Raw genomic sequence first — 23,363 nt, forward strand, 5'->3', positions numbered from 1 at the left:
ATCTCTTCAATATATATATTTTTATTAATTGTTAATTAAATCCTTTGATAATTACCATTGTTTTCAAATATCAGCATGCAGCTTATTTTTATAGGCAATATTTCATTTTTATAGCATTTTTATATATATATATATATATATATATTCATATTTTTATCAGTATATCGTTTTATCCTTTCAATTTCATATTTCTTTTAATCAGCTTGCATATAAACTGCACCATGATTATAACTCCTAATTTTTATGTTCCAAACAGACTCTTTTTTCAATATGTGTGTTGTACATGGACATATGCCTTTAGATTTGGTGGTATGTCCTTTCATCCGCTAATTGCCCCTCCTTTTTAATGTACATGTGTTTTTCTCTGTTTGGTTTGTGCATAATTCTAATTGAGTATCGCGACCATAAGGCATATATATACACATATATATTTTCTCTCTTTATTGTTTTTTCTTTTGGGAGCGCACACAGTTGCCTCTTATTTCTTTCTTGCATCATGCTTCTTCTTTTTTCGCTAGTATACAATCATTTACACTAATTTATCTGTTATATATAGTTGTTTCAAATTGTTTTTTCTGATCTTTCAGATTTATTCACCCTAATTTCTCATTCCGACTATCTCCTTCATTCACGCATGCGCTTTTTATTTTGATTTTTTCCCTCGCTTTGTCCTTGCATCACCTCTGGCAGTGGGTTCAGATAATAGTGAGCGGTGCCTGCTCACGCATGCTCAGTACATTTTTTTCTCACGATCTGGCTTGAACTCTTTTCACCCCTGTCTCACATATTTTCTATCGCAGCGACTCTGCTTCTTTAAATACACTTTGCCCTACACTTCCAATGAAACAAAAAAAAAAAAAAATTTTTCTCTTTGGCCTTTTATTGGTCATTATTCTTTATAATTGTTGGATGAGAACACGAATATTATAAAAAAATTTTCTATATACACTTTTTTCATATACCAGTCCATATGAATTCTTTAATTTTTTTAATCCTTTAGCAATTTTTATACACCCATACACATTTTATCCCCATGTTTTTTTTTTTTTTTTTTATATATATATTTTTTTATATTTGCATTTTTATATATACACATGTTATATATATGTAAATAAAGAGATTTTTCATATAGGTATATGCATACACATATAATCAAATAGATATATATCTTTTTATATCATTTTATTTGCATATTCAATTACATTTATATTTTTTCACAGAGAAAAAAAAGGTTTTTTATATACACATATATATATATTTTTTTCACGATTGTTCACATCAATCTTTCAGTGTCACTGTTTTTTTTTTTTTTTTTTTTTTTTTTTTTTTCTTCGTTCTGATTAAATCAAACTGGTTTATATATCCAGCACTCCAGCAAGTGCAACTGGTTACACCCTATCTCTAATCACAACCATAAACTTTTTTTTCTCTTTCTCTCTCCTCTTTTTTTTTTTTTTTTTTTTTTTCTCTTTTTCCATTTCCTCTCTAAGAGCTCCACGTGGCAATGAGTCACTGGCTCTCTGACATCATTCCTGATGACGTGGTTACTCATTTTTTTCAATGCTTTATATCTCACGCCGTGCAGCAGCACATGTCATGCTGTTCTTTTCTTGTACTGTTTTGTCCTGATGAAGAAGGCGGTATGCCTTCGAAACGCGTAGACTTGTGCCAATAAAGGAAAGGATTTCACTTTTTCCATCGGAATTGTGGTTTTCTAGCGCAGCATTTAACCCGGTTCTCTCTCAGCCATCCTGTTATTCTGAAATGTGAACAGACTCATAGAAATATTGCAGAGAACAAGGGGTCAATATCCAGCTGATAAGTCAATGTGAAGAGCCTCCATACAAGATTTTAGGCTGCCGATCGCCTGGTTCTCTGCTTCTGTCTCAAAAAGATCACAGGAGCAGTTGGCTCAGCCAAACAATCGCTCCTTTGTAACGTGTATTTGTCACGGGGTCTGATAGGATAACCGGAGACCGGGCTCCTAGACTGGCTCTCAGGCTAGAGGGACCCTAGATGTCCCTGATCCCAGAGATACTTCTGATGATGATGATGATGTCTGGGCCACCTTCCGTGCACTGCTCTGTACAGCCTTGAACTAATATCCCCTCACCCCATGGGAGGGTAGGGACAGGAGAAGTTGAACCCACAGATGTGGACAAACAGGGGAAACCAAAACTCATTTACTCAAGCATTAGACAACAAGTGACAAGGAGGAAAATAAGAGCAGAAAGGAAACAATGAGATGACGAGGGAACTCCACAACAACTCCACGCACAAAGCAATACAATCACCAGCAGGACTGGAACACAACAGCACACGGACCAGAGTAGCAAAAGCTATTGTTGGCATGGGAAGACAGATTCCTCCATCTTAAAAAGGCAGTGAGTAGCCGTGATAGGTCTCCCATAACATGTGACCTCAGTGGTAAGTAGCAGGCTAGTAGCAATTAACTCCTGCCAGCCTGATCACAAATGAGCACACATCTGGTCAATGCCCGAGCATGCCTGTGTAACTCAGAAGCACCAGAGATACCACAACGTAAAGTGTTAGAGTCTGTCGTATGAACAGCGTCTTATGCCGCCATGGCACCTGGTGAGTTATGAGCCAAACCCCATGTGACAGTATTGAGGTCTTTAGTCTGGTGGCCGACTGAAGCGCTACCCTCCATATTCAAGAGGATATGCTCCGCTATATTTTGGGATCTTTCAGAGGTTTCTGCTTCAGTCAATTGTCTTACTGTCAGACACAGGAGGGAGACATGGATAAGATCTGGAGAAAGACAGCCAAGATTTCTTTACATATTTTTAATATGAAACAAAATGTGATTTATAAAAAAAAATGACCCAAAAAGAAGAGAATCCTTGGAGGAAGTGCAAGACATTTTTTTAAAGACCATAAAAAAAGCAAAAACCAAAAAAACCCCAAAACAAACAATACTTAGGGGAGCAGCAGGAATTAAATAGGAGCAAAAACTGGCCACTATTGACCTAGTGACAGGTGCTATTTTAACTGATTCACTGGAGATTAGAGAACAATGTCTGATCACTCGCTTTTCTCAGAAATAATGTAATCTATATTGATGAACATTTGGAGGTTTCTGTAAGGGGTGCACCATGCCACTAGAACAGTGTGTTAGGGTACCGTCTCACTAAACGACGTACTAGCGATTCTGACCACGATATGACCTGGTCAGGATCGCTGGTGTGTCACTACATGGTCGCTGGTGAGCTGTCAATCAGGCAGATCTCACCAGCGACCAGTGACCAACCACCAGCCAGCAGCGACTTGTGGAAATGATGCTGCGCTTGGTAACCAAGGTAAATATTGGGTAACCAAGCAAAGCGCTTCGCTTAGTTACCAGATGTGTACCTTTCCTACGTGTGCAGGTAGCAGGGAGCCGGCTTCTAGAAGCTGCGAACGCTGGTAACCAAGGTAAATATCGGGTAACCAATCAAAGCCTTTGCTTGGTTACCCGATGTGTACCTTGGTTACCAGCGTCCGCAGAAGCCGGCTCCCTTCACATTCGGATCGTTGCTCTCCCGCTGTCAAACACAGCGATGTGTGCTTCACAGCGGGAGAGCAACGAGCAAAAAATGAACCAGAGCTGTGTGTAACGATCAGTGATTTCACAGCAGGGGCCAGATCGCTGCTCAGTGTCACACACAGAGAGATCGCTAATGAGGTCACTGCTGCGTCACAAAATCTGTGACTCAGCAGCAATCTCGCTATGTGAGAAGTACCCCTTACAAAAGATCCAAAGTTTATCAACATAAAACCTTTATTTTGCCCAAAACATGATGATGATAATTAGAGCATGGCAATGACTGTAGCACAGAGAAAGATATAAGTATATTTCTGAAGGTAACAACAGTCACCAATCAGTAGAACGTGCACCGGCCGTCGCTGTGAATGACTTCAGCACATCTGCGGCCACAGGACATCACTAGTCTCGCACACTGTTCTGGTGGAATTTTGGTCCACGAGTCTTCCAGTCTCTTCCACAGTTCTTTGACTGTTGTGGGTTTCATGGCTATAACTTTGTCACTAAGGATTTTCCAGAGGTTTTCTATTGGGTTTAGGGTCAGGAGTCTGGGCTGTGGCCATTTAATTGTTTCAATGTTTTCTGTTTCAAGGAACTGCTTTCCCCGTTTTGCTGTGTGACATGTAGCATTGTCCTGCATGAAAAGTGCTGACAGAGTGATGAACGCAAGTAAGGAGCCACGTGTTGTTCATGAAGGTTCTCATACACACTTGTATTCACTCTGCCATGTAGCTGTATGAGAGGTCCAACTCCTGCTGAAGAAAACATTCCCCAAACCATGACACTTCCTCCCCCACCTTTCACTGACTGCTTAACACAGTTTGGGTTCAGTCTTTCCCCAGTTTGTCGATGAACATAATGTTTCCCATCAGACCCAAATAACTTAAACTTGCTTTCATGACTAAAATGAACTGTGGACCACTTCACCTCTGTCCACAGAAGATGCTTCTCACCAACGGTGAGTCTAGCATTTTGACTCTTTCTGCTAATGAGAGGTTTGGTCACTGCAGAGTGGGCTTTCAGTCCAAATGCTCTTAAATGTCATGACACTGTATGACGAGACAGATCCTTACCCTATTCAGTGCTGAACTGGCGAACAATTCTAGCGGCAGTGTTGAAACAATTACCCATGGAGATTCTCCGCATTACCTGTCCTCTCTTGCACTTGTCTTTTGAGGGCGACCAGCCTTCTTCAGGGACTTAAGTTTGTGATGTTGTGAAGATTCAATATTCTCAAAATCACAGACTTGGAACAACTGACTTCTCTTGCTATGGCTGATAGGATCACCCCTTTGGCTTTTATCTGGACAACCTGCTGCCGGAGGGTTTCAGTCACTTTGGAATGACACACCATTTTTACAAATTCAGTACAAACTGGAAAGTTAGGCTGCCAATTACATAAGGTTTGTCAGATAATTACCGTATTTTTCGGACTATAAGACTCACCTGACCATAAGACGCACCCTGGTTTTTGAGGAGGAAAATAGGAAAATAAAATTTTAAGCAAAAAATGTGGTCATGACACACTTATGGGGCGAGGATCTGCTGCTGACACTGTTATGGGATAATGTCCTGCTCATATACTCCCCAGCCTGCTCATATACTCCCCAGCCTGCTCATATACTCCCCAGCCTGCTCATATACTCTCCATCCTGCTCATATACTCTCCAGCCTGCTCATATATTCCTCAGCCTGCTATATACCCTCATCCTCCTCATATACTCCCCATCCTGCTCATATACTCCCCAGCCTGCTATATACTCCCCATGCTGCTCATAATATACCCCTATCCTGCTATATGCCCTCATCCTGCTCATATACTCCCCATGCTGCTCATATACTCCCCATGCTGCTCATATACTCCCCAGCCTGCTATATACCCTCATCCTGCTCATATACTCCCCCAGCCTGCTCATAATATACCCCTATCCTGCTATATGCCCTCATCCTGGTGTATGGCCGCATCCTGTGGCACATAAAAAAAATAAACGTTCATACTCACCTTACCTCACCTCACTCCCTGCAGCACCGCTCCTCTTACCGTCTGTGTCAGCGGCAGCGCTGCTGAATGCAGCCGTCCCCCTGCAGCATCGCGATGTCGTCCGGTGGTCTGTGCCGGCGGCTGCGTGTGGACACGTGCGCACAGCGATGATGTCATCGCTGTGCTCGCTGCTAGTCACGCAAGTCAGCTGACCGGACAGACGGGAGGAGGAGCGATGCTGCAGGGGAACGGTGAGTAATCTGTACTGATTCACTGCACCCCGCACTGATGATGATGCGCGGGGGGCAGTGAATACAGCCGCACATGATCACTCCAGGCTGCAGTTGCCAGGGGTGATCATGCGGGCCGACTGTTTATCCCTGCCCATCCTCCCGCCCACCTGTCAGCGCCGACTTCACCGCTGAGAGATGGGCAGGATGATGGGCGTGCATATTAAATGAGCGGGCCCACGTGGTCACGGCAGGCTGCTACAGCCTGCTCGTGCCCCCGATGACCCTCATTCCCCGCAGCCACAGTCAGACCATAAAACGCACCCCCCACTTTCCCCCAACATTTGGGGGGAAAAAGTGCGTCTTATGGTCCGAAAAATACGGTAAGGAAATTAGCACCAGGTTCCAGATTAACACGAATAACTTGCAGGTATCTGAAAGTGTTCTCTAATTTTGATCAGTGTTCTTTTTCATTTATCTCATTTACATTTTTATTATATGCTTTACTATAAATTTAATTTATGAAATAAGCTTACAATACTACGAGTTTCCTCATGTTAGGATCTAATCACATAGGACGACACAATGCCGTAACATTTAGGAAATTGTGTGTTCTTTAATTTTGATCTCCAGTGTATAATTTATATTGTTTTAAATATTACTATAATTTCTTGGCCACCGTTGAAGTCGCTGTTTCACAATGTTATTCATGTATCTGTGTAATTATTGCAGAGAGGCCGTTGGAGTATTCTCTTCAGTGTTTTCTGTTTCTTTATCATCTTTCTTTGGATTCACCAGAACAAAAGGCATTCGATAGTAGCTGACAAGAAAAAAGCAAATAAAAAAGAAAATCCTTGGAATAATAGTTATATATTTGTATTTAACAAAGTAAATTGAATGAGAACGATCATTTTACCGATAGGGAAGGGCGATCGCCTTTTAGTAATTGTATTAGGGTTTGAAAAAAGAAGTGAATTATCTAAAATAGCGTTTACAGCCGACAGTGTCGGGGATCAATGGCATTTAAACCTAAATGACCTTGAGGTGGAATAATCAGGACTGTTTCATTGAGCATCAAAGAAAGAAGAGAAAATGAAAAGGCCGGTAGGACTGACCTATTCCTGGCTGCACAGAGAGGATTAGAATTAAGTAAATTCTGCCTTTGACAAACTCCATTCAAAGAACGTACGATACGGTCCACGCTGGACCCACCGTAAAAAAACAATAGGCTCTACACCGTCCTCTGTGCCTCGGTATCCAGATGACTTTTTCCATCAGTCTCTTCATCTTAGGAGGAGCTCCGAAAAAAGACAAGAGTTACAAACTCCCCATCAGACGGTCATAACGGGCTTACTGATGGATTCTCAGTTAACTCATACAGACCATTCAACACAAAGGCTGTGGGAGGCAAATAACGGTGTAAGATTTTTAATGAAAACCAAGTGTGAAAAGGATTTTTAGGTCCAATCGTATGCATTTAAGAAGAAATAAGCCTCCCACCAAAAGTGGACGTCCTCCTTTTTTCAATGTTTAACCTATAAAATTACAAGGTTTACTTGTCCAGCCCATGAGGTGTGGAGAGATGCACTTGTTCACTGAATAGGACAGTTGTAGACGCAACTGCCCGTCTGTCACTAGGACTTTTGGACAAACCTCACTGAGTGTCATGGAGGCATCAGACGCTGTTCACATTACAGATCCTGACACTCCACAGTATGGTTTCTCTGGTGCTTCTGAGCTACACAGGCAGGCTCGGGTGTCGACTAGCTGTGGACTCATTCATGGTCAGGCGTGCAAGAGTTAACCTCTGCTAGCCTGCTTTTTACTTCATGGATCTGGTGTTTCTAAGCTACACTGGCAGGCTCAGGCATCTACCAGCTGTGGGCTCATTCATGGTCAGGCTTACAAGAGTTAACCTCTGCTAGCCTGCTATTTACTTTTGGGATCTGGTGTTTCTGGTGTTTATAAGCTACACAGGCAGGCTCAGGCGTCGACCAGCTGTGGGCTCATTCATGGTCAGACTTGCAAGAGTTAACCTCTGCTAGCCTGCTTTTTACTTCTTGCATCTGGTGTTTCTACTAAGCTACAGAGGCAGGCTCAGGCGTTGACCAGCTGTGGGCTCATTCATGGTCAGACTTGCAAGAATTAACCTCTGCTAGCCTGCTTTTTGCTTCTTGGATATGGTGTTTCTAAGCTACACAAGCAGGCTCAGGCGTTGACCATCTGTGGGCTCATTCATGGTCAGACTTGCAAGAGTTAACCTCTATTAGTCTGCTATTTACTTCTGGGATCCGGTGTTTCTGGTGTTTCTAAGCTACACAGGCAGGCTCAGGTGTCAACCAGCTGTAGGCTCATTCATGGTCAAACTTTTAAGAATTAACCTCTGCTAGCCTGCTTTTTAACACCACTTTGTACTTTATAACACCACTGCTATTATATAATTATGTCTTAATGGGGCGTTTTAACAAAAAAGTTATCCCTGGACCCTTTTTAAAAGGGAATCCTAAAGGGGTATTCCAACAATTGAAAGCTATAATTGGGACAGAAAATAACTTAGGTCCCCAGCAATCCCGAGATCAAGGCTTTTGAAGAGCCCAGACTTGAATGGAGGTGATGGGCGCATGCTCTTCTTCATTCATTGTCTATGGGACTGATGGAGAAAACAGAGCACAGCGCTGTGCTTTATCCAGCAATCCAATAGACAATGAATGCAGCTGATTGCTGAGAAAGATCGCTGGGATATTGGGATAAATGGGGGTCCCAGTGATCAGTAAGTTATCCCCTATACTATGGATGAACCACTAATATAGTGTCTGAGACAGTCCTTAGCCTTTAGTTGACTCTTCCAATAATGCAGATGGAGGAGGCCCATAGCTTTGGTCGGAGCAGTCACGACACATGAGGTTCCCAGCAATCTAGGTCCTCAGCGCCTCCAATGATGAGGAATGTAATCTTCCTATCCCATCCATTACAGACATTAGAGGAGACGCTGGATGGACTTAATGAATGACCCTGTGTGCGGAGAATACATGATTATTTTCTAAGTACTTTTGTCTTCTTGGCACCCACCCAAAATCAGACGTAGGTGCAGCATGTAACACACGTATGCCAGGGCTTAATATTTCAATGGAAGCCTCATGCCTTAAAATGAACACATCCTTTAATAGCTTAAAGGGAAAAAAATAACATTATATAAGCGTAACAAGGAACATAGGGTTAAAATTAGTAATTTGACAAAGGATCAGGATTTTTATGTCCCTGTTTTTCAACACTTATCATTTTTAGATCCTGAATTCTGTACTAATTATAGTATATATACAGTGGAGAAAAAGTATTTAGTCAGCCACCAATTGTGCAAGTTCTGCTACTTAAAAGATGAGGCCTGTAATTGACATCATAGGTGACCATAACTATGAGAGACAAAATGAGAAAACAAATCCAGAAAATCACCGCGTCTGATATGGCAAGATTTTTTTTTGCAAATTACGGTGGAAAAATGTATTTAGTCACCTAAAAACATGCAAGATTTCTGGCTCTCACAGATCTGTAACTTCTTCTTTAAGAGGCTCCTCTGTCCTCCCCTCATTACTTGTAGTAATGGCACCTGTTTGAACTTGTTATCAGTATAAAAGACGCCTGTTCACACAACCTCAAACAGTCCCACTCCAATCTCCACTATTGTGAAGACCGACGACAAAATAGCTGTCGAAGGACACCAGAAACAAAATTGTAGCCCTACACCAGGCTGGGAAGACTGAATCTGCAATAGGCAAGCAGCTTGGTGTGATGAAATCAACTGTGGGAGCAATAATAAGAAAATGGAAGACATACAACACCACTGATAATCTCCCTCGATCTGGGGCTCAACGCAAGATCTCATCTCGTGGGGTCAAAATGATCACAAGAACGGTGCGCAAAAAATCCCATTACTATACGGTGGGACCTAGTGAATGACCTGCATAGAGCTGGTACCACCGTAACAAAGGCTACCATTAGTAACACACTACGCCGCCAGAGACTCAGATCTTGCAGTGCCAGATAGATGTGTTCCCCTGCTTAAGCCAATACATGTCCGGGCCCGTCTGAAGTTTGCTAGAGAGCATTTGGATTATCCAGAAGAGTATTGGGAGAATGTCATATGGTCTGATGAAGCCAAAGTAGAACTGTTTGGTTGAAACATAACTCGGCATGTTTGGAGGAGACAAAATGCTATGTTGCATCTAAAGAACACCATACCTACTGTGAAAAATGGGGGTGGCAACATCATGCTTTGGGGCTGTTTGTCTGCAAAGAGACCAGGACGACTGATCCATGTACATGAAAGAATGAATGGGGCCATGTATTGTGAGACTTTGAGTGCAAACCTCCTTCCATCAGCAAGGGCATTGAAGATGGAATGTGGCTGGGTCTTTCAGCATGATAATGATCCCAAGCACACCACCAGGGCAATGAAGGAATGGCTTCGTAAAAAGCATATGAAGGTCCTGGAGGGGCCTAGCCAGTCTCCAGATCTCAACCCCATAGAAAACCTTTGGAGGCAGTTGAAAGTCTGTGTTGCCCAGCGACAGGCCCAAAACATCAGTGCTCTAGAGGAGATCTGCATGGAGGAATGGGCCAACATACCACCAACAGTGTGTGCCAACCTTGTGAAGAGTTACAGAAAACGATTGACCTCTGTCATTGTCAACAAAGGATAGATGACAAAATATTGAGATGTACTTCTGTTATTGACCAAATACTTATTTTCCACCATAATTTGCAAAAAAAAAAAAAAAGCTTGGCAAGTCAGACAAGATCATTTTCTGGATTTGTTTTGTCATTTCGTCTCTCGTAGTTGTGGTCACCTATGATGACAATTACAGGCAAATCTCATCTTTATAAGTGCCAGAACTTGCACAATTGGGGGCTGACTACATACTTTTTTTCCCACTGTGTATGTATATATATATATATATATATATATATATATATATATATATATATATATATATATATATATATATATATATATACTCATTCAAAGAGTTTTCTTTATTTTCATGACTCTGAAAATTGTAGATTCACATTGAAGGCATCAAAACTATGAATTAACACATGTGGAATGAAATACTTAACGAAAAAGTATGAAACAACTGAAAATATGTTTTATATTCTAGGGTCTTCAAAGTAGCCACCTTTTGCTTTGATTACTGCTTTGCACACACTTGCCATTATCTTGATGAGCTTCAAGAGGCAGTCACCGGAAATGGTTTTCCAACAGTCTTGAAGGAGTTCACAGAGATGCTTAGCACTTGTTGACCCTTTTGCCTTCACTCTGCGGTGAAGCTCACCCCAAACCATCTCGATTGGGTTCAGGTCTGGTGACTGTGGAGGCCAGGTCATCTGGCGTAGCACCCTATCACTCTCCTTCTTAGTCAAATAGCCCTTACACAGCCTGGAGTGGTGTTTGGGATCATTGTCCTGTTGAAAAATAAATGATGGTCCAACTAAACGCAAACCGGATGGAATAGCATGCCGCTGCAAGATGCTGTGGTAGCCATGCTGGTTCAATATGCCTTCAATTTTTAATAAATCCCCAACAGTGTCACCAGCAAAGCACCCCCACATCATCACACCTCCTCCATGCTTCATGGTGGGAACCAGGCATGTAGAGTCCATCCGTTCACCTTTTCTGCGTCGCACAAAGACACGGTGGTTGGATCCAAAGATCTCAAATTTGGACTCATCAGACCAAAGCACAGATTTCCACTGGTCTAATGTCCATTCCTTGTGTTCTTTATCCCAAACAAGTCTTTTCTGCTTGTTGCCTGTTCTTAGCAGTGGTTTCCTAGCAGCTATTTTACCATGAAGGCCTGCTGCACAAAGTCTCCTCTTAACAGTTGTTCTAGAGATGTGTTTGCTGCTAGAACTCTGTGTGGCATTGACCTGGTCTCTAATCTGAGCTGCTTTTAACCTGCAATTTCTGAGGCTGGTGACTCGGATAAACTTATCCTCTGCAGCAGAGGTGACTCTTGGTCTTCCTTTCCTGGGGCGGTCCTCATGTAAGTCAGTTTCTTTGTAGCGTTTGATGGTTTTGCCACTGCACTTGGGGACACGTTCAAAGTTTTCCCAATTTTTTGGACTTATTGACCATCATTTCTTTAAGTAATGATGGCCACTCGTTTTTCTTTACTTAGCTGCTTTTTTCTTGCCATAATACAAATTCTAACCGTCTATTCAGTAGGACTATCAGCTGTGTATCCACCAGACTTCTGCACAACACAACTGATGGTCCCAACCCCATTTATAAGGCAAGAAATCCCACTTATTAAACCTGACAGGGCAGACCTGTGAAGTGAAAACCATTTCCGGTGACTACCTCTTGAAGCTCATCAAGAGAATGCCAAGAGTGTGCAAAGCAGTAATCAAAGCAAAAGGTGGCTACTTTGAAGAACCTAACTATATTCGAGAAATACAAGCTCACTAACAATTCCAGGCTTGGAGCTCTAGTCTTTGATATCTCCCTGATCTAAAACTCACTAGAATTATATGTTTTTGATTTCGCAAATTTGCTGGACTGTCTAGGGGAATCCATGTCCGGAAGTTGTTAATTGTATTTGTTGTTTAGTTATGTTTTGCAAAAAGTTAATTCATAAGCAATTGATTTGACCAACAAAATATACTGCTTGATGTATCAACACTAACAAACTGGGGGGTCAAAATATGTGAAATTTCTCAACCTTGTTATTACTATCTATATGTCCTTAAATTTTCTAATGCATGATTTCAAGATTTGTTAACTACAAAACCTAATAAAAATCATTTGACTGAGAAATTAAAGGAAACTCTTTGAATGAGAAGGTGTGTCCAAACTTTTGGTCTGTACGGTATATATACCACTACTTACTTTGACTGCCTGCATTGGCCACTAGAGGGAGCTAGTTGCATTCTAGGTTAACATTGCGTATGAAGGGTACAGAGTGAGCTCCAATTGTGCCACCTAGTGGTGGCTGCAGGCAGATAGAGATGTATAATTAAGTCTTTTTTGCATACTTTGTGCATATTTTAAAGTCTTAATGCCCCGTTACACGCAATGACGTATCTAATGATATATCGCCGGGGTCACGGATTCCGCATCGTTAGCAACGTCGTTGTGTGTAACAGCTCCGAGCGAGTGTTAGCGATCAAAAATACTCACCTTATCGTTGATCGTTGACACGTCGCTCATTTTCATAAAATCATTGCTGTTGCAGGACGCAGGTTGTTCGTTGTTCCTGCGGCAGCACACATCGCTATGTATGACACCGCAGGAAAGAGCAACAACCTCGTACCTGTGGCCGCCCGCAATGAGGAAGGAAGTAGGTGGGCGAGATGTTACGCCCGCTTATCTCCGCCCCTCCGCTTCTATTGGGTGGCCGCTTAGTGACGCCGAACGAACCGCCCCCTTAGAAAGGAAGCGGTTTGCCGGCCACAGCGATGTCGCTAGGCAGGTAAGTCCGTGTGACGGGTCCTAACAATGTTATGCGCCACGAGCAGAGATTTTCCCGTGGCGCACAACCGACGGGGGCGGGTGCTTTCACCAGCGACATCGCCCTTTAGCTTTACAATACATATTTTCATGATCACTGTTTATTATTTTGCTTATTTTTTTATTTATTGATATATTTATTTTTACGTATTTTTTTTTTTTAGCTAAAGCATTGGCTGCAAATTCTGCACCTCTTCAAGATACGGAGTTGGGACCTGCTGTAAGTATTTGCCTTTTATTTTTTATGATCATTCTTTGCTACTACTAAGCCGGTGGTTCAACTCAAATAACAGTCTGTGATCAATAATAATAATAATAATAATAATAATAATAATTTATTCATTTATATAGCGCTATTAATTCCACAGCGCTTTACATACATTGGCAACACTGTCCCCATTGGGGCTCACAATCTAAATTCCCTATCAGCATGTTTTTGGAGTGTGGGAGGAAACCAGAAAATCCGGAGGAAACCCACGCAAACACGGGGAGAACATACAAACTCCTTGCAGATGTTGTCCTTAGTGGGACTAGAACCCAGGACCCCAGCGCTGCAAGGCTGCAGTGCTAACCACTGAGCCACCACAAGACTGCAGTGCTAACCACTGAGCCACCGTGCCGCCCTCAATCAATGGGGAGGTTTCTCCAGGTTTGTTATTACCCCATACTTTAGTATAGTTTTATGCTGCTTGCACATCCTTTAGTGTTGTGCCAATCAGATATTTCCCCATCCCACCCCCGATTTTTGCTCCCTCTTCCTATTCACAGCATGCCATTGCAGAACAATTATGAAAAATATATTGCAGTTGCATCCCCCACATCTTCCCAGTCTATTAATTAACTGTAGATGGACTTTTTGAGAAAGGTTTCTGTCATTTACAGATTAAAAAATATTATTACAACTAAAAATGACAAATTTTGCAATGTTCACACCGGCCACTGGGACTTTTTTTTTAGACACTAACTTCTGATGGTTTCAGGAAACAACACATGTACTGTGCATTAGCCACAATGGTCAGACCCAGACAATATCTTTTCTCTTGAAGCATCTTATGAGTGTGTGCAATGGGCATTGTGAAGGGAGGGGGAGCAGGTCAGCTGTGACATCGCCTATTTTTATTGGTGGATTTCGTGTTATCAGTTACCTGTCATTGTAATCCTGCCTCTGCTGATAAGAAGCTGAATACTCTTCCTGGAAGGATAGAAACTACAAGTCTAAAATGTTCCAATGATCAGTGTTAAAATTGCAAATTTACTAATTTTGTTTTCTTAATAAATATCATGATACGAAAGATAAAAACAAAGCAAAAATATTGTTATAAAAATACATGTTAAATAAAAATTGCATTTAAACAATAGGTAATTTTCTGATGATGGTTTCCCTTTAATATGATATACAGCAAAAGATTCATATTTGGATTTATATCGCCTATGTTCTTAAAAACATACATGTTTTATTTGAAACAATACATTGCCCAACTTTTCTCATATTCTTGCATATCAAGCTTTTTCCTTGTACAGCATCTTAACTTCTCAGTTGCAATGGACTTAAAGGGGTTTTCCACTACTAATATGACCCTCTTTCATTTGTCCTAACTATTCTTAACTAACACTTTCCCAATATACTTCTGCTACCTACCCTGCTCCTATAAGCTGATCTCTTTGCTGGTATAGTCCTATGTTGATATCCTGGCTTTGATCCTACCGATCTGAAGAGTGGAATTGGTGAAACTGGGAAGGGCACATCACTGGTAGGGACAGGGCTGCCTCTATGTGAGTGAAAACAGTGTGGGCACGCATGCCCAGATCAGAGGGCAATGCATGTGATATCATCTAGCATACGTGCCCAGATTGCTGTCACTCACAGAGAAAAAGACTGATGGAACTTCCTTCCTTTCTAATTTGAACAAACTTTGCATGAAACATGCAACAAAAAAAGAGACAGTTGCACTCTCAGTGCTAAGATATGTGTAACGATGAATATAGGAATATAGACATGCATTACTGCTATGAAAAACATGGAAAAATTTAGATACTTAGCACACAAAAATGGCCAGTTTTATGTGAGCCCAACAGCTAGCAGCAAGGCGACCTCTTATTGTTGACTGTAGTTGTGTATATTGCAGCCAGGGAGTAAAAGGAGAGACCTGTCTAGTCTGAGGTGGTCCACAGCCAGCTTCTCCCCGACCAACTCCAGTAGATTGACAGACTGGCTGTGTAAACACATTGGAGAGACCCGTCAATCAAGTGGGGCACGGAGAAGCCAGGGGCAGTGTCGGACTAGTCTCGTCTATCTCTTTCATCCCAGACACTTCTTATATTATGTTTTTCTGAAATGCTGCAGTATTTAGGAGTAAAATATACTTAGCTGTAATCACGCAGCTGGACTCTGATTCGTGCTGCCTTTTGGTTTGGATATAATTGATCTATTGACAGGTTCCCTTTAAGTAATTTTACTTCTTCATTAATGTTTTAACAAAACTACTGAGACATGATTGTTCCATTTTCTCCTTAGTTGTCCATGTCCCAACTGACCACATCTTCTCGCTATACTACCATAAGTCACTCATCGAAAGTATCTTTGCAGCACGTCCCCAACCAACTCATGCCTTCACCGATGGCCTACCAGTTGTCTCATGCGGTGAGTATTCTTGTATGTCATGCCAACAGTATTTGCTTCCGTCACAGCTTGTTTCGAATGGTCATTTAGGTGATGGTATGCAAATGACACTCTTAGCTTATGCTGATCCGAATGTTTACAATATACTTTAAGGAGCATTCCACTCCTACATATCTTATGTACGAAATTTAAAGAAGGCAGGCCCTGTCCACTTGCTTTAGTGGGACACTTAGATGTCAGAATAGGTTCCTGCTCTTAGGGCGGCGTCACACGGTACGATATATCGGGTGATATGTCGTCGGGGTCACGGATTCCGTGACGCACATCCGGCATCGTTAGACATATCGTAGCGTGTGACAGCTAAGAACGACTGTTAACGAGCAAAAATACTCACCTTATCGTTGCTCGTTGACACGTCGTGCCAGGTCAATGCCAGGTGTCAGACAACAGCTTAGTCTCTCCTCACCCCAGTAAAACATGTGTGCCTGGCCGGGCCAGCATTCTTATGTATAAGGCGGTCAGGAGAGCGAGCAACAACTATCTAAAGAGTAGGCTCCCCTGAAGGCCTGACAAAGCCTTCTCTAAGTATAGATGATCATTGCTTGATGTTCCATGAGCTGGACCCATGGTAAATGGCTGATTACTGGAGCTGGGGTGTCTTCATGGGACCACCCCTAAATGGTCTGAATCCACATTAAATTTTGAAAAAATATCTAGTTGGCATCTTTGGGTTTGATGAGATTTTCTTTTTCCACTGGCTTCATTCAGAATTCTGGTTACCAGAGACCATTGACAAGAAATAACCCAGTCAGCAGAAGATGGAGCACACCAGTCCGTTCACGGTATATGTGCAAAGATTCTAAAGGTCGGTGCTGGAGAGGAGAAGCGGGGTTAATGCCGCCCTGCTGCCGAATGAAGAAATTGGTCTATACGCGTTTCAATGATCCAGTCCTCTTCAGGACAAAAATTAGAATCAACATTAACATTTTGTCCTGAAGAAGGGGACTGGATCCCTGAAACACGCATAGACCAATCTTTCATTCGGCAGCAGCGTGGCATTAACCCCGCTTCTCTTCTCCAGCACCGAATATTAATCTATCAGGCTTGCGGCAGCCGCCATTATTTTACAAGCCTTCAGAGGGCTTGGGACTCTCACAACCTCGATAGGGGGAGTGTAATATTGTGTACACCACATTTTAAATCTGGTAAGACCCTATTTGCACTCCCTATCCTCAGCTTTGCAAATGTTTCTAAAGGTGAAGTAAAGTTGGCCATACACATACAGTATCTATTAACTACAGCTATTTCTTGCAAACTTTTCACCTCCCAAACACTTGCACGCTCAGCTCGGCTTTTCCTCTGACTTGGAAGTAAGCCATTATCAGACACTGGTGGTGACGGCTTATCTTCCTTGAGAATAGAGGATTGGGCATGTTGAAATTCAGCATGTTTAATCCCTGTTTTCCAATATATCTTCTCCATGAATGTCATGTGAACATCTAATACATATTAGGTACTAGGTGGCTTCAGTCAACTTGAATCTAATCTGTGTAACCTCCTAAAGGGGTTGTTTGGCCAATATTTTTTAAGGCTCCAATTGCCATAAGAGAAAATACAAGAAGAGATATTTCCCTCAATAATACCTGTTGTGAATGCGAGTTATGCTGTTGCTGCTGTGAGGCTCCCTCTTGTGGCCAGGAATGGTTTGGACAGAGTCTAGCTGTGCTGGAGCAATGTGCGTTTCCATTGCTAACTCTCTGCCTATTTAAACCTTGGTCTGCTGGCTGTCTCAGCCGGTTCTCATTTGTTCTTAGTTTACCTGCCTTTTCATCTTGCTTCTGACCACATCTACCCCACATAAGTGCTTGGTTCTTTCTTAGTTGTTTTGTGCTTTTTGTTCTTATCTGGGTTTGTCATTTACTGTGGTTATTGTCAGTTTATTTGCATGCAGGAATCTTCCCACTCAGTTGCTTAGCTGGGAAGCTCCCTGCAGCTATGTTTGGAGTTTTGCTCCTATAAGTCCATGTGTTTATTCCTTTTTGAATTTTTAATTGTTCCTGTTTTTCTGTTCATTGGCTTGACAAGAGCGCCTGGTATAGGACTGAATTCAAAGGCAGGAGAAATGCAGGTTTAAATCCGCGCCAAACCACAGGAGTCCAGATGTTGTTAGTAAATGCCTTTTCTTTATTAACACAGGTCTACGCGTTTCAGGGACATATCCGTCCCCTTCCTCAGGACAATGTACAGAGAATACTATGTATTGTCTGTATATTGTCCTGAGGAAGGGGACGGATATGTCCCTGAAACGCGTAGACCTGTGTTAATAAAGAAAAGGGATTTACTAACAACATCTCGACTCCTGTGGTTTGGCGCGGATTTAAACCTGCATTTCTCCTGCCTTTGAATTGTCTCCTTACTGCGGGACCGCTGCCTCCCACACCATCTCTACGTAATTTGCATGTGTGTTAAGGGGTTGTGACTGGCACAACCCCACCAGGTGAGTGTTCCTACCAACATCCACCCCCCACGTGTTTTACCGGGTAAGACCCTATTTGCGCCTTATCTTTCCACAGCTTTTTCACCTTTTGGTATAGGACTGAGTACAGATCATGCGATCTGAGGACCTTTTTGTACTATCAGGTATTTGTTTTTTTGGAGGGTTTTTCTCTGGCCACCATCAGCCCGTTTCCTTTCCTTTCCTAATTAATTAGTGGGGCCTCATCTTTGCTAATCTTATCTTCCATCTATGTATTGTATTTTCCTATATCACCGTAGTCTTTGAATGTGGGGGAACTTGCTATACATTTGGGGGTCTACTCTGAGGCAGAGAGTTATTCATCTTTCCTTCCATTAGGATAGCTAGTTTCTCCGGCTGGGTTCGCGGTGCACAGGATGTTAGTTCACTCCTCAGCTACTTCTTGTGTTGGTGGTTTGTAAGGGGATGGCAGCCAGATTAGTTGCCAATGTTCTTGTCACCTTTTTCCCAATAATACATTGTGATTTTCCATTGTTCCGGATCATAACAAATACCCCAGCTCCTCCTGGGTCCTTGCTGGTCTATATCTCTTCTTTCTGCTGAACCAATCATTGGCTGAGACAGATCTCCACTCCAGCCAGTGATTGGCATAGCATAGAGAGGGAGCAGGAAGAAGAGACCAGTGAAGACTTGGGGTGTGTTAGACCAGGGAATCCGTGTGGTGAGGATTACCTCTTTTGTTTTTTGTTTTTTCCATTCTAACCTTTTTTAAAAAATTTTAAAAAAATGTACCCTTGAGTTGAAGAAAAAGTTGTGCTGCTTTGGCCTGTCTCCAGTTCGGTCCTCCAGCTAGGGCATTCTTCAGTTTTGTGACCAGCATCTTGGGAACCTTTTGCCATTACAAGGCTCCATGATGTTATGAGTCCTAAAAGTGCAAGAGGCCCACATGATGCCATCTGGAGAAGCGAGGACTGACTTGGTCTCGCTGTGACTGAAAACTGGACTGGATGCAGATCAGGGCGGCGAGAATCTCCTAATAATAGACCAGATTCGTAAGTAATTTGCTCCAGGCTCAGCTTATAACGTGGTGGTAATTTGCTTGAGCTATTGAACCTGCGTTCTGACACTTAGCTTGTACCATAAGGTCTAATTAAAAAAACAAGAAAACTTGCCACACCAAAAATTAATGTAAGGACTTTATTATACAGGTAATCCAAAAAGTGTAAAATGTAATGTTTCCACCCCTATATTTGGGTCTTCATCAGACACAATAGATTCTTGTGCAGTGATATGCCTTTAAGATGGTGACACTGTCAAAATCACTGTGAGATCTAAAGATAAATCAGATTGCTGTTCTGTATAGATATAATGGCACAGCATCTTAAACGTAGGAAGGAGAGAATCTACTGCATCTGATGAAGACCCAAATATAGGGGCCGAAACATTACATTTTATATTTTTTTGATTGCCTGTATAATAATGTCCTTATATTCATTTTTGGTGTACCAAGTTTTCTTCTATCTAGTGACTGGTTTGAACCCTTTTTGAAGCACCCAAATTTCCAAGTGTGCCATAAACCTTATTCTATTAATTTAAAATAAAAAATTAGTGGTGACTTTGTGGCCTTTTGGATTTTTTTGCAAACCTTGGGGGGTTTCATAGGAAAACATGAAGGTTGTTGATGCACAACCCTCATGGCATTCCTGAGCTTGCATAGTGTCATGGCACAAGAAGCCATAACCGTTCTGTTCCAGGGCAATGAATCCCATAATATGTATATACTAGCTGTATTACCCGGTGTGCCCGGGATAGTAACTGTCTCTCTGTTGGTCTCCCAGTCTCTGTCTGTCTATAGCGGGCTTTACACGCTACGACATCGCTCAAGTGATCTCGTTGGGGTCACGGAATTTGTGATGCACATCCGGTCGCTTTAGCGATGCCGTTGCGTGTGACACCTATGAGCGATTTTTCATCATCGCAAAAACATGAAAAATCGCTCATCGGTGACATGGGGGTCCATTCTCAAATATCGTTACTGCAGCAGTAACGAAGTTGTTCCTCGTTCCTGCGGCAGCACACATCGCTCCGTGTGACACCGCAGGAACGAGGAACCTCTCCTTACCTGCGTCCCAGCCACAATGCTGAAGGAAGGAGGTGGGCGGGATGTTCCGGCTGCTCATCTCTGCCCCTCCGCTTCTATTGAGCGGCGGTTCAGTGACGCTGCTGTGACGTCGCTGTGATGCTGAACGAACCGCCCCCTTAGAAAGGAGGCGGTTCGCCGGTCACAGCAACGTCGCAGGGAAGGTAAGTCCGTGTGACGGGTCCGGGCGATGTTGTGCGACACGGGCAGCGATTGGCCCGTGTCGCACAGCCGATGGGGGCGGGTACGCACGCTGGCGATATCGGTACCGATATCGCAGTGTGCAAAGCGGCCTTTACTCTGTCTATCTCTCTCGATCTCTTTGTCTGTCTGTTTCTTTCCCGGTCTGTCTCTTTCCCTGTTTCTCTGTCTCTTTCCCTGTCTATCTCTGTCTGTCTCTCTATCTCTTTCCTTGTCTCTCTCTTTCCCTGGCTGTCTCTCTATCTCTGTCTCTGTCTCTCTCTTTCCCTATCTGTCTCTCTATCTTTTTCTATCTCTTTCCCTGTCTTTGTTTGTCTGTCTCTTTCCCTGTCTGTCTCTGTCTCCTTCCCTGTCTGTCCCTGTATGTCTCTTTCCCTGTCTGTCTCTTTCCCTATCTGTCTCTTTCCCTGTCTTTATCTGTCTCTTTGTCTGTCTCTCTTTCCCTGTCTCTTTCCCTGTCTGTCTCTGTCTCTTTCCCTGTATATCCCTGTCTCTTTCCCTGTCTGTCTCTGTCTCTTTCCCTGTCTGTCTCTGTCTCCTTCCCTATCTATCCCTGTCTGTCTCTTTCCTTGTCTGTCTCTTTCCCTGTCTGTTTCTCTATCTCTGTCTGTCTCTCTCTTTCCCTGTCTGTTTCTCTATCTGTCTGTCTGTCTCTCTCTTTCCCTATCTGTTTCTCTATCTTTTTCTATCTCTTTCCCTGTCTCTCTATGTCTTTCCCTGTCTGTCTCTCTATCTTTTTCCCTGTCTCTTTCCCTGTCTTTGTTTGTCTGTCTCTTTGTTTGTCTGTCTCTTTCTCTGTCTGTCTCTTTCCCTGTCTGTCTCTGTCTCCTTCCCTGTCTGTCCCTGTCTGTCTCTTTCCCTGTCTTTGTCTGTCTCTCTTTGTCTGGCTCTCTTTGTCTGTCTCTTTCCCTGTCTGTCTCTGTTTGTCTCTTTCCCTGTCTGTCTCTTTCGTTGTCTGTTTCTCTTTCCCTGTCTTTCTCTTTCCCTGTCTTTTTCCCTGTCTGTCTCTGTCTCCTTCCCTGTCTGTCCCTGTCTGTCTCTTTCCCTGTCTGTCTCTTTCCCTGTCTGTCTCTTTCCCTGTCTGTCTCTTTCCCTGTCTTTGTCTGTCTCTCTTTGTCTCTCTTTGTCTGTCTCCTTCCCTGTCTGTCTCTGTTTGTCTCCTTCCCTGTCTGTCCCTTTCCCTGTCTGTCTCTTTCGTTGTCTGTTTCTCTTTCCCTGTCTGTTTCTCTTTCCCTGTCTTTCTCTTTCCCTGTCTTTCTCTTTCCCTGTCTCTTTCCCTGTCTGTCTCTTTCTCTATCTGTCTCTTTCCCTGTCTGTCTCTTTCCCTGTCTCTCTCTTTCCCTGTCTTTCTCTTTCCCTGTCTGTTTCTCTATCTCTGTCTGTGTCTCTCTTTCCCTGTCTGTTTCTCTATCTCTGTCTGTCTGTCTCTCTCTTTCCCTATCTCTTTCCCTGTCTGTCTTCCTCTTTCCCTGTCTGTCTCTCTGTCTCTCTGTCTTTCCCTGTCTGTCTCTCTATGTCTGTCTTCCTCTTTCCCTGTCTGTCTCTCTGTCTCTCTATGTCTTTCCCTGTCTGTCTCTCTATCTCTTTCCCTGTCTTTGTCTGTCTGTCTCTTTGTTTGTCTGTCTCTTTCTGTCTGTCTCCTTCCCTGTATGTCTCTGTCTGTCTCTTTCCCTGTCTGTTTCTGTCTCCTTCCCTGTCTGTCCCTGTCTGTCTCTTTCCCTGTCTGTCTCTTTCCCTGTCTGTCTCTTTCCCTGTCTGTCTCTTTCCCTGTCTGTCTCTTTCCCTGTCTGTCTCTTTCCTTGTCTGTTTCTCTTTCCCTGTCTGTTTCTCTTTCCCTGTCTGTCTCTTTTCCTGTCTGTCTCTTTTCCTGTCTGTCTCTTTTCCTGTCTGTTTCTCTATCTCTGTCTCTCTCTCTCTTTCCCTATCTTTTTCTATCTCTTTCCCAGTCTGTCTTTCTCTTTTCCTGTCTGTCTCTATGTCTTTCCATGTCTGTCTCTCTATCTCTTTCCCTGTCTTTGTCTGTCTGTCTCTTTGTTTGTCTGTCTCTTTCTGTCTGTCTCCTTCTCTGTCTGTCTCTGTCTGTCTCTTTCCCTGTCTGTCTCTGTCTCCTTCCCTGTCTGTCTCTCCTTCCCTGTCTGTCCCTGTCTGTCTCTTTCCCTGTCTGTCTCTTTCCCTGTCTGTCTCTTTCCTTGTCTGTCTCTTTCCCTGTCTGTTTCTCTTTCCCTGTCTGTTTCTATTTCCCTGTCTGTCTCTTTTCCTGTCTGTCTCTTTTCCTGTCTGTTTCTCTATCTCTGTCTCTCTCTCTCTTTCCCTATCTTTTTCTATCTCTTTCCCAGTCTGTCTTTCTCTTTTCCTGTCTGTCTCTCTGTCTTTCCCTGTCTGTCTCTTTATCTCTTTCCCTGTCTTTGTCTGTCTGTCTCTTTGTCTGTCTCTTTCTCTGTCTGTCTCTTTCCCTGTCTGTCTCTGTCTCCTTCCCTGTCTGTCTCTGTTTCCTTCCCTGTCTGTCCCTGTATGTCTCTTTCCCTGTCTGTCTCTTTCCCTGTCTTTGTCTGTCTTTCTTTGTCTGTCTCTTTCCCTGTCTGTCTCTGTCTCTTTCCCTGTCTATCTCTGTCTCCTTCCCTATATGTCCCTTTCTGGCTCTTTCCTTGTCTGTCTCTTTCCCTG

The 23,363-nt window shown here is 42.9% G+C and overlaps 1 protein-coding gene across 1 annotated transcript in view; it reads left to right on the forward strand.

The window, feature by feature from the left end:
- NPHP4 (nephrocystin 4) overlaps window positions 1–23,363 on the forward strand; it is a 355,418-nt gene that overhangs the window by 171,006 nt on the left and 161,049 nt on the right. The window contains exons 12-13 of the mRNA XM_075328429.1: window positions 13,427–13,482; window positions 15,778–15,903. Of these exons, the coding sequence (XP_075184544.1) occupies window positions 13,427–13,482; window positions 15,778–15,903 (182 nt within the window). The remainder of the gene's footprint in view (window positions 1–13,426; window positions 13,483–15,777; window positions 15,904–23,363) is intronic.

This window comes from Anomaloglossus baeobatrachus, chromosome 11, assembly GCF_048569485.1.
Source record: "Anomaloglossus baeobatrachus isolate aAnoBae1 chromosome 11, aAnoBae1.hap1, whole genome shotgun sequence".
NCBI lineage: Eukaryota > Metazoa > Chordata > Amphibia > Anura > Aromobatidae > Anomaloglossus > Anomaloglossus baeobatrachus.